The following is a 12,335-nucleotide window of genomic DNA, read 5'->3' as shown; positions in this document are numbered from 1 at the left end:
CAATAGTAAGCCTATGTAGGATGTTGTAAAGACAGGTTGCAACAATCAGGTTGTCAGGTCTGTCTGAGCAGACTTCTATTGATTTGATTCCATATTAAAATGAAAGGATGACACTGGACTTCAAGTGTAGGAAGGAACTGCAGATGGTTTAAACCGAAGATGGACACAAAATGCTGGAGTAATTCAACGGGACAGGCAGCATCTTTGGAGAGAAGGAATGGGTGACGTCTGAAGAAGGGTCTTGACCTGAAACGTCACCCATTCTTTTACACTAGACTTCAATCTCAATTTACGTGTTAAACAAGAGATGGCAATCTTATGATAAAAAGGAATTCATTACAATTTTATTTTCAGTAGTTGAAGATGACAAGAGCTTCAGAAGATACTAAGAGCCATTTGACACAAAAGCAGCACATTTGATTTTTCCTAGTCAAAATGGAGCAGGAACACAAAGCAGCTACAATCTCCCCACATGAAGTTAGAGTACAGATGAAGGAACTAATGTTTTAACAGCAATTTCTCACCACCCTCGCTGTTAATCTCAGATTTGAGCAAATGTTGCATCCATTTAACTTTGCCAGGAGATTGCCTTGCACAAGTTGGCAAAGTGCAGACTTCATGTAGTGCAGGATAAATTTGATGTCTAGACATATCCACTTTTCCACAAATCTCCAAAAAGTAATGAGAGGTGGTAAAGTTGAATTGCCCTTTATAACTAGGGTACTGATACAAATGATGTCTGCAGAATGTTTTCAGATAACATGAAGTTGCAAATTATTCTATGATGTATTTCATGAACCTTTCAATGTTATTAACAATTATTTTAATGCCAATATCTTTTATCCAGTTGATTTTATAGTTCCCAAAGTTCCACTTGGATTTAACTACCCCACCTGTGATATACAACCAGTTGCATAGAACTCCAAATTCATAACCATAGATGCAAGTTATAAACAGGTCCAAACATCAATAATGAAGGCACCTAAAACCTCATTAGTTGTACAAGTAGTGCACACCTTAGTTTGTAATAAAGATAAATTGTTTAGGTTTCTACTCGTTACTAGAGAAAAATGTATTAATCAAATGAAAAGAAACCTACCTTCCACATCCTGACCAATGGAGAGTCCCACCCATTTTCTCTGCAAGAAAAATCACCAGCTAATGTAAGAGCATTGCAATAAATTCATAAACGTGTTTTCAAAGTCAGATTTTAAACATGGCATTGAGCATATTACTGAAAATTTGATTTCAAACCAACTTTCAAAATACCTCAGATAAAGATAAATGCAAGAGTAAACATTTTAAGAATCACAGACTTTAAAAGTGCACCTATTACATTTTACCACAATGCAAAGTGTTTTCAAATTGGTTTCCCAGACTTGCACTAAGGATGGTGAAACATTATTTAGATTCATAAAAAGGCTTTGCAAATGACAATATAATAAATTGTAAGATTACCATATAGCAAAATGACAATATAGCAAGTTGTAAGTAGTAAGATTTTGTTTTACCTCAAGCACTATCCCATCACAGACTTTGTCTTATTTCAATGTGCTAATTTGGCAAAAGTGATATTCTGAATGATTAAGTATCAATTTTTTGTGCTGGATCCCACTGATTTATTCAAAAAGGTTACCAAGAAGGCACTGATAAGTCAACAAAGCTGGACATTGTCACGTGTGCTCTACATCAACCAAATGGACATGTTAACATTTGAGATTCACCTTTGAGACCCCATTACAATGCCATGTCATCAGATCTGGGCTGACATTAAACTTACAACTGCCAACCATCATCGTTTCCATCTCAAATTTATCGGAAAAAATTCTCCAAACATTCTTCTCCCAGATATAGCTGGACCCAGTTCAAGGTTTCTATGTGTAGGAAGGAACTGCAGATGCTGGTTAAAATCTAAGATAGGCAAAAAATGTTGGAGTAACTTCTGTGGGACAAGCAGCATCTCTGGAGAGAAGGAATGGGGGACGTTTCGGGTCGAGAAAGGTCACCCATTCCTTCACTCCAGAGATGCTGCCCGTCCCGCTGAGTTACTCCAGCTGAGTGACAATGAAGGTTTCTATATGGTATTTTAACTCAATGGTACAGTCAACAAACTTAAGAATTCCCAATTCCCTGTTTGGCTCCATGCCAAGCAATACTGATCAGGTTCAGCGCGTCTTTGGCTAACAACTTTGGCCTTTTGTAAGCAAACCAGATACATGCAAGTCAGAGATGTTTAAGGAGTGATGCCAGTGACAGATCTAATCATCAGCAGGTGGGAGGTAAAAGGTAAAATGGTCACAGAAAATAAGCTAACTTTACTTTAATCACACTATGCAATTGGAAAACTTCCTTATATTGAATATTACAGAAAAGCCCTGGCTTACAACTTTAAAGCATCATTATCATATCTATCAGCATCAGACTTCAAAATATCACATGATACCACAATTTAAATAAGAACACTCTCCCTGGGCACAATAACATAAAACGACAAAAATAAAAAGCAATTATCAGTAACTTGAGAGACTACAATTTCACACATCCAGTGCTTCAAAAGTAACACGAGGATGTTTAACACACACTAACATTGACAGCATCGTATTCCTCCCACAAGAACAAATTAACATGCTTTATAAAAGTCATGTTGAAATCATGTAATTGCATCACGAAGAAGAAAAGTATTCCATTCCCATAATGTGCTAAAAAGTGCAGGGCAGCTTAAGACACAATTGTCAACATTGGAGGAAAAAGGATTTCCAATTATTTCATTTATTAATTACTATTTATTAATTTCATTTATTAATTTATTTAATTAGTGCATTTCCAATTTTTAAAAAAAGGCACACACTGGAAATCTGAAACAAAACCAAAATGTAGGTTAGGCAGCTTCCGAGGAAGGAGAAAACAATTTAACACTTGGATACAGGCTCCTTCCCTGAACAAGGAAAGAAAAATACAAAGTTAGTTTCATTCAGAGTAGATTCAGAAACACGAAGAACAAAGGAATAGGCACGTTAAAATGGCTTACTGGAGCCAAAACAGAATCCTGGTATAACTCAGCAGGTCCAGTGGTCTCTACAGAAGCAAGAGGTGTAAATCAAATGTTTAGGTCAAGACCCTGCAACAGGATTGAGAAGAAACTGGATACATTTCCAGTGGATAGACATGATGGATTTCCAGTATACGGGGCAGTACATAGGAGGTGGGATAGAGGCTGACAGGTGATAATGGGGATTGGGAGAGAATAATGGGAAGGTGGAACCAGGTGAGGGGAGGGGATGGGAGGGATGAACAAAGGGAGAAGAAAACTAGATGGACAGGTGAGTATGCACGGAGGAGAGCATTTGAGGGTGTAGTTATCCTGAATATTCAAATTTCAAATTCAAATCATTGGGTTGTAAGCTATTAAAGCGGAATACAAGATGTTCTTCCAATTTACGTTTGGCCACTTAGCAGCAATGGAAAAAGCAGAGGACAGACACTTCAGTGTGGGAGTTGGGGGACAAGTAAAAATGGCATGTAACCAGAAATTCTAGATGGCCTAGCAAAGAAAGTGCAGGTGCTCGGCTAAATATTTGCCTCGTCTACAGTTGGATTCACCATATTGGGAAGGTCTCATCGCAAGCACCAAATGCAGCGGGCTAGTTTGGAAGAAGTGCTGGTGAACCCCTGCCTCATCTGGAAGACCTGTTTTAGGTCCACGGGTAGTGATGGTGTTGCAACTCTTACAGTTGCAGGAAAAAGTGCCAGAGGATGGGAGGAATGGGTGGGAAAGAATGAATTGACCAGCGAGTCACAAAGTGACCAGTCCCTTTGGAAAGTAAAAAAGGGAGAGAGGGGGAGGTAGGGGGTGGAGATTTGACTGACGGTGGGATCACAGCAGAGCAGGCAGAAAGGACAGAGGAAAATATCTTGGATGCAGAGGCAGGTGGGGGTGAAAAGTGAGGACCAATGGAACATATGACAAAATTAAGAAAAGATTAAGAAAAGAGGATGGCATGAGCTAGGTGAGGAGGAACTATAGTGAAGGTGACTGTGGGAGTATGGGGACTTATGAATATGAGTGGCAAGTCCGACTGTCAGTTTAAATACTATAGACTTGTCGCAGGTAAATGAAAAAATTCAACCAAACAAATCTGAAATTATTGAAATAAAGTAAAAACACAGGTAAAATTCCATTATGATTTATTAGAAGTAATGATAGGCAACAGAGTACAAACAATAGTTTGTACTACAGCAGGAATGGGGCTGAAGCCTCGATTCAAAGCTCCAGAGGATGCTAAGATGACCTAAACTAGGTGTAATATAAAGTCACCAGCTGTGGCACAGACTTTGTGGCAGGTTGCCTTCCCAAAGCTGCCTTTAAAGAAATTGAGGCTCAATAAGAACAGAATGAGAAAAACAGTGGAAGAGGAGAGAAGTAGGGTTAAATGTAGTTTGCACACATTCATAGGGTGGCCACAAGGGCAGGTATCAAATCAAAATTAACTGAAGATTCAGGGATATCATTTGGAAAAAGATTAAAACAGAATTCAAAAATACAAGGGATGAAAATTGGCAATGGAATCAGCACTCAATTCTGAAATGCACCTGTAACATTTGGATAAAAGAGTTAGATTTGATGGTATTAAAATGTGCAAATAATACCCTAATGGGAAGAACACTACAGAAAATCAAATAATATTGGTGGGGAATATTGTCAAGAGAATGTAATGGATAAATATATGATATTCAATACCAGCATATCAGAATGTACGCTGGTAGAATAAAATGAGAACAATGTGAATGTTAAAGAGCAGAGGGACTTGGAAATTCACTTTCATTAATATTAAAGGCAGCTCTGGGTGATAATCTTGTGAATAGCTTGGTAGAATTTTCTGTTTAAAAATAATAAAGCATATGATTATAATATCTGGAAACGTTAGGACTCCAAGTCAGGTGACCATGCTGACCCACTCCAGGGAAGATGCTGATGCTTTAAAGACAGTACATTGTAGATTCTTCAAGACTGATTTTACTGCCATAACCATATAGATTAGAGGAAGATGCAATAGAATTACAAAACAATCAGAAATCAGTCAGAAGATGATGCTCCCAGTACCCAAGACCTCAACCAAGATTAAATGCAAAATTAGAATACAACAAAGACAGCAGCTGAAGTAGGCACGGTTCAAGATTAGATTGGAGGTGGGAGGAAGCAAGATGAATGACTCAACCCTCCCCTCTTTCTTCTGACTATTTTTTCTCCCCATTCTCAATCTTGAACTGAATTATTCCCCAAGCCCCCACCCCCACAGATGCTGGTCCACCTGCCGAGTTCCTCCAGCAGTTTATTTTTTTGCTTCAGATTCCTGCATCCTCAGACTCCAATGACAAAGATAAATGCAGATTAAAAGCCAACGATTAAAACAAGGATTAAGTAACTTCAAAAGTAACAGCATATTTTAAGACTTGGGTACAGCAGTTTTGCATATACAGTAAACTTGCATAATATACTTTGTCTACTTAGCAGTCCTGATGTTCTAACATCCGACTCATCAGCTGCTAATTCCAGCATTCCCTCCAACACATCGCAGATCGAATTCCCACACTCCCATCAAACGTAACTGGCTCTGTTTTCCAGTTCACTGAAATTACTACTGAACGACATGATAGCTAATAAATTTAATTAAAAGTGTCTGCAGTATTAATTGTAATAACATCCAATAGTCCAGAAAGTCTGCCAGTCCAGCACCAAGGTCTTGAGCATGCCAGATTACCTTCCTCCCCATCAGCCGTCGCATACAGCAGATAATCCTCCAACACTTTCGCCACCACCAACGGGATCTCACAACTGGCCACATCTTCCCATCTCCACCCCTTTCTGCTTTCTGCAGAGACCATTCCCTCCAAAACTCCCTGGTCAACTCGTCCCTTCACCCCCCAACCCAGGTACTTTCCCCAGCAACTGCAGGAGGTGCAACACCTGTCCCTTTACCTCCCCCATCAACTCCATCCAAGGACCCAACAGTCTTTCCAGGTGAGCCAGAGGTTCACTTGCACCTCCTCCAACCTCATCTACGGTATCCGCTGTTCCAGGTGTCAACTTCTCGACATCAGTGAGACCAAGCGCAGGCTCGGCGATCGTTTCGCTGAACACCTCCGCTCAGTGCGCCTTAACCTACCTGATCTCCCGATTGTTCAGCACTTCAACTCCCCCTCCCAATCTGACCTTTCTGTCCTGGGCCTCCTCCATTGTCAGAATGAGGCCCAGCACAAATTGGAGGAACAGCACCTCATATCTCGCTTGGGTAGCTTACACCCCAGCGGTATGAACATTGACTTCTATACCTTCAAGTAGCCCTTGCTTTCCCTCTCTCTCCATCCCCTCCCTCTTCCCAGTTCTCCCACTAGTCTTACTGTCTCAGACTATATTCTATCTTTGTCCCGCCCCCCTCCCCTGACATCAGTCTGAAGGGTCTCGACCCGAAACATCACCCATTCCTTCTATCCAGAAATGCTTCCTGACCCGCTGAGTTACACCAGCATTTTGTGTTGACCTGTCATTTCATCACTGCAGCCTTCTTTTGATAAGTTAGGATTAATGGCGTACCCAACACAAAGTAACCATCCTTACCTGTGGCAGGCTGAAGGCAATCCTCCCTTGAGGCACAGTGGAATGACTTTTCGCCGTGAAGACAAATTTGTGATTTGGACTGGTTTTAACGAGCACATGTCTAGAATGAAGAAACAAGATGGTGAGGCACTTGAAAATCAAATCCATATGGTGAAACTAAAGTTCATTAGTTGATGAAGCTGAACATGTCCAAAGACGCTGTGATTCCTGCAGAGTGCATGCACAATTAGAACATCATGCAGGGATGACAGTAAGCCTTTAAAAAGCAGGTTGCACCAGTACTCAGTCACTGCAGCACTCCTGGATGCTGCCATGAACTACAAAGCCGCAATTTACCACGGGGACAACAACCAGCCTTGCATCGCATCTTCCAGGTCCTTTAGGAAACAATCCTTCCAGCAAATCCCTTCAGTCAAACTCTCCATTTCTCACCACGTCGTCAGTGTTCCATAAACAATGTCAATAATTTGTTTCCAATACTGAGCTGGAATTTTTTACTCAAAAATAAATTTTGAGAAAGTTATAAAATCAACTCAGAGTAGGATGTTTTACATGGCCCATATAGATTTCAGCAACGCATTAGCAAACGCCTATATTCCATTAGGTAAAAAACACAACAGATGAGATGATTAAAGACAGGTGGCACAGTGAAGCAGTGGTAGAGTCGCTGCCTTACAGCGCCAGAGACCCGGGTTCCATCTCCCCGTGACCCACATGGGTTTTCGCTGGGATCTCCAGTTTCGTCCCACACTCCAAAGACATACAGGTTTGTAGGTTAATTGGCCTGGTACAAGTGTAAATTGCCCGTGCGTATGTAGGATAATGTGTGGGAGATCACTGGTCTGTGCAGACTCGGTGGGCCGGAGGGCCTGTTTCCATGCTGTAAACAAAAAAAACCTGCGTGCACTCCTGATCATGCCCGTTCAGGAAGGATGACATATCACTGGAGGGGGAAGAGAAGATGTTTGTGTCCAAGGCTGCAAAGCAAAGCAAGACGACACTAGCTGGGCTGGAAGTGGTGTCAGTCACCACACTGGAGTTTAATGAGACAGTAACTTTGCACAAACCGAATTAAACTTATAGCTTACTAACACTTTGTTTAGCTTCAATCTTGCTAATTTAATCCTTTCTCACATCTGAGCCATTAACAACATTATAGCCACATGTTGATTGCTGTTGGGCTATTCAACTCCAGGTTGTCTCAGAGCTTAAGCATTTTTTTTCCCATCTGACATCCATAGCAAATCAACACAATTATGGCATTGTGGGTAATCATAGCGAGCAGTATTTTGCATTTGCATTTTAAAAGTTTGTCTTGCTCAGAAATTAATTAGACATATTCTGAAATTGATGAAATGCAGCAAAAAGGTTTTCTATGCAGAGACTAAAGCACAACTATATGTAAAATTGCTCACTGGGTTATAATCAAATGTTAAATGTATCACAGTAAAGACAAAATAAAAATAAATGCTATCAGAAGGGAATTTGCTATGAACATCAATATCTTATTTGCAATTTGAGAAAGTCAGGCTCTTCCACTCCATTTCAAGCTAGGCCTTGAATCCAGATTTTGTTTCCTCGCCCCCTGATTTGCACCAATGTCACACTGAAGTTTTAATTTACTGAGAAACATGTAGTTTACATACAGCATGTTTTTTGAAAATGCCTAAAACAATGCCCTTGGTAATATTTCAATAAAGCTTAATGTACCAAGGAGATATTTAAGCTATAAGCCTTCATTGACTGTAAAATGTAACTGTCATCAAGCATTAATTCTCATTTTTGCTGGGTGCTTCTGTTTTACTCAGACTTAGACATAAGGAGATTTAGCTATAAATCAGAAACTGCGTCACAGTCTATTAAGTCCGAGACTGAAGAATTACCACTGGCACAATAGCTCTGGCCTTGGAACAATATCTGGCATCTGGTCAAATTACATTTCCTTAATTTTGCTTGCATAGCACTGGTCAGTGTGAGAAAGCAATATATCATACAGTAAAATACGCATCAGCAATCTTTCAAGGTCAATCGTCTCAAAAAAAAGGTTTGAGACAGCTGCATCTGGCAGCAGACCTGAATGCAAGAAAAATATAGAAATTCTGCCTCCCCACTGCTCCTGTGAAGCTAGTACTGAACGAAGACTAAATCACAAGCTGAAAATCTGGCTTAACAAGACTAGCATGAGAAACACTGAAGCAACTATGTGAACTGCATATAATAATTTGGTATCAGCGTAAAATTCAAATCAATTACAAATATAGTTATAGTGTTAAAATCAAGATTGAAAACGCATTGCTCTTTGCAATCGTTTAAATATAAATTCTCACCCAAAAATAAGCTTTTGCTTCTCAACAACATCAATAAAATGTAGATTACAAATATTAATCTGCTTGACACATTAGCAGGAAAATGTTGGTTCATACAGCAATGTAGAAAGGGTGAATTAGATCTGAATAATGAAAATTTAAACCAGCAAACTTCTTGCCCATTGGCGAAAAATAAGATGGACAAATATAGCCTTTATTCCTTACACAAAACTGTCTAAGCATTTAGGAACTCAAGCGACTGTGATATTGCAGGGCAACTGAAAGCAAATGATGACATTATAATATAAAAGCTAACAATAAGTACAGTTAATCACTGGCACAGTGAAATTATTATACTTTTTAGCATGCTATTGTTTAAACTAGCCATACTCAACTGCATTAAAGGTAGGTAGTGTAGAAAACCATGTCCAATGGATCTGTCTCAGTGGCATAAATTGATAGCTTCAGTTGGATAGGAAAGACCACCAAATCCACCAACTTGTTTTGAACAGTTACCATCTTTACACAACAATCAAGAGGTAAATGGAAGCTACTTCCTGTACATATCCAGAAGGCCAGAGACAAAATTCCTTTTCTCTTTGGCCTAGAGGTTTCATGACCTTGTATGTTCAAATGATTGGTTAATCGAATTAATGGTGCAATGATGCACACAAGTCTTTGAGTCACTTTAAACAATAGCTTGAAAATCTGCTTTTAATTTTAATGATTCCTCCGCTAAAGAATGCATCTTCATTAGGGCAAAAATGGAGATTATCTTTACACTGACAAAGATTAGAGCTATCTGTTATTCTGTATTTTGTCTTCACATAAAAACAATATGGCTGCATCCTGTGTACCAAAGGTGGATGGTGATTAAATAAGAAACAGTTATAAAAAATGAGTATCTATTTATTTCTACTAGTCAATTAATTAGCAATGAGACTGGAATTATAGCTCAAGACCTAGAAGCATAAACAGGACGCATCAAAATATATAATGATGAATCCATCAACAATGACAGTGAATACAAAGTCAACTTATTACAAGGATACAGTACATCATACAAAAGTCGGTATTTACAAGGAGATGGAATGCAAAATTCTAAAGCTAAACTAAAATTGTGACCCAATTGGCCAAATAGGCTTTTTGTCAGATTTTCTAAAGACAGGGCAAAGTTGCTTAACTGGAGCTGAGAAAATAAAATGATGTCAATGACTGACACAGTCAGAACAGTGGACAGCAGCAATAGACCACTCAGCCAACGGCAATTGTCAGGCAGGACACAAACATACAGTTAACAATTAAGAATAAAGCATAACACATCAAAACAATAAGGATACACCATTACGGTCTAAACAAGTGGGTGGAAATAAACCAGAGCAAAAAAGACACTGCAGACTTTGGTTATTGAGTAGAATTACCACTCGTGGAAAAAAGCTGTTTTTATGTCTGTGGCTGCTTTGACAGTCCGGAGTCGCCTTCCAGAGGGAAGTGCTTCAAAGAGTTTGTGGCCAGGGTGAGAGGGGTCAGAGATGATCTTGCCCCCTCGCTTCCTGGCCCTTGCAGTGTACAGTTCGTCAATGGGGGGGGGAGGTTGCAGCCAACAACCCTCTCAGCTGTGTGAACTATCCGTCGCAGCCTCCTTTGGTTTGCAGATCATACCAAGCCTAGAGTTTTATGTACAGTTCTGGTCACCACCAAACAGAAAGTGTGTGATAGTGTAATCGGGGTTTGTGGAAGATGGATTTGAGGTTCAAGGGGCGAAGCTGTGTTCTGGACTCACAGTAGCATAAATCGAACATCAGGATTATATCCCAAGGAGCTGGGAAGGCAATTTTCACACAGCACAAAACAGCATGCGAAGGAAACAGACAAGGTTAAAATGTAATCATGATCAAATTAGTGGACAGACAGATTAAGTCATTTGGTGCTGACAAGTTACAAATTGTACTAATCAAGAGAGCATTAAAACTGAACTGATCAATCATGTCGAGACTAAAAACTAATCAAGGGCTAACCCCAACAAGTAAATTAACAACTCTTCATGGAAGGACAAAGTTCACACTAGCAAGCAACATCTCCATGGAAACCAACTTACATAAAGAGAGCATTCTATGTCCAGGACATAAGAGACCAACAGTGAAGAGTCAAGTGGAAGCCCCCATTGCTAGGGAAAGGTCAGAGGATCTGGATAGTTCAATATTACATATCTAGCCATTCACCTTGTATGGGTAATATACCAACTTGTTTTAGTAATTGTTTTAGCACAGGCCATCCCCGGGTTACAAATGGGTTCTGTTTTTACAGTCATCCATAAGTCCATTTTGTTGGAAAATATGTTTCTATATACATGAAATCACTCGAGAAAATGACCACATCTCCACAGTATTGAGGCAGATGTAACAGGTTCTAGAGATGCTGCTGAGGCAGAGGCAATGAGCTCTGATCTCCTTAAAAACTTTTAAAAATACAAAGCAAAAATGTAACTGTTGCTTTTCCTTTTTCCTCTAATTTGTCTTTGTAGCATCGAAAACTTGATAACACTCCAACAAACCTTGGTGCATCTTGGTAAATTAGTGTCTTGCTCTTTCAGCTTGTCAAACCTCCTTCAAATTTCTTCAAAGCTAATGCCTTTCCTTCAGTGGTGATTTTTTTTTTCCCTGGATCTGGCGTTTCAACTTCTCATTCTTTTTCATCTTCTAACATCTGTTTTTCGAGTACCATAAGATCTTCATTGCTTATCTTCAGCATGAGATTTGAGCAAGTCAGTGACTCAATAATCTCAAGCAATGGATTGTCAAGGGCCATCACTTTCGCCAACACATAAAAAATGGGTGTAGGCCATTCGGCCCTTCGAGCCATTCAATGTGATCATGGCTGATCATCCACAATCAGTACCCCGTTGCTGCCTTCTCCCCATATCCCTTGATTCCACTAGCCCCAAGAGCTCTATTTAACACTCTTTTGAATGCATCCAGTGAATCGGTCTCCACTGCCTTCTGAGGCAGAGAATTCCACAAATTCACAACTCTCTGGGTAAAAACGTTTTTCCTTATCTCAGTTCTAAATGGCCTACCCCTTATTCTTAAACTGTGGCCCCTGGTTCTGGACTCCCCAACATCGTGAACACGTTTCCTGCATCTAGTTTATCCAATCCTTTAATAATTTTATATGTTTCTATAAGATCCCCTCTCATCCTTCTAAATTCCAGTGAATACAAGTCCAGTTGTTCCTTTCTTTCATCATATGACACTCCCGCCATCCCGGGAATTAACCTCGCTGCATTCCCTCGATAGCAAGAATGTCCTTCCTCAAATTGGGAGACCAAAACTGCACACAATACTCCAGGTGTGGTCTCACCAGGGCCCTGTACAACTGCAGAAGGACCTCTTTGCTCCTATACTCAACCCTTC

The 12,335-nt window shown here is 39.9% G+C and overlaps 1 protein-coding gene across 1 annotated transcript in view; it reads right to left on the bottom strand.

Moving 5' to 3' along the window:
- The window catches only part of nsfa (N-ethylmaleimide-sensitive factor a), a 157,160-nt gene that overhangs the window by 127,973 nt on the left and 16,852 nt on the right, over positions 1-12,335 (bottom strand). The window contains exons 3-4 of the mRNA XM_078424925.1: positions 6,617-6,716; positions 1,100-1,139 (exon numbers count right to left, since the gene is read on the bottom strand). Coding sequence (XP_078281051.1) covers positions 1,100-1,139; positions 6,617-6,716 — 140 coding nt within the window. The remainder of the gene's footprint in view (positions 1-1,099; positions 1,140-6,616; positions 6,717-12,335) is intronic.

Source organism: Rhinoraja longicauda, chromosome 29 (genome assembly GCF_053455715.1).
Source record: "Rhinoraja longicauda isolate Sanriku21f chromosome 29, sRhiLon1.1, whole genome shotgun sequence".
Lineage (NCBI taxonomy): Eukaryota > Metazoa > Chordata > Chondrichthyes > Rajiformes > Arhynchobatidae > Rhinoraja > Rhinoraja longicauda.
Note: the sequence above shows the minus strand (reverse complement) of the source record. Positions and strands in the feature narration are given on the sequence as shown.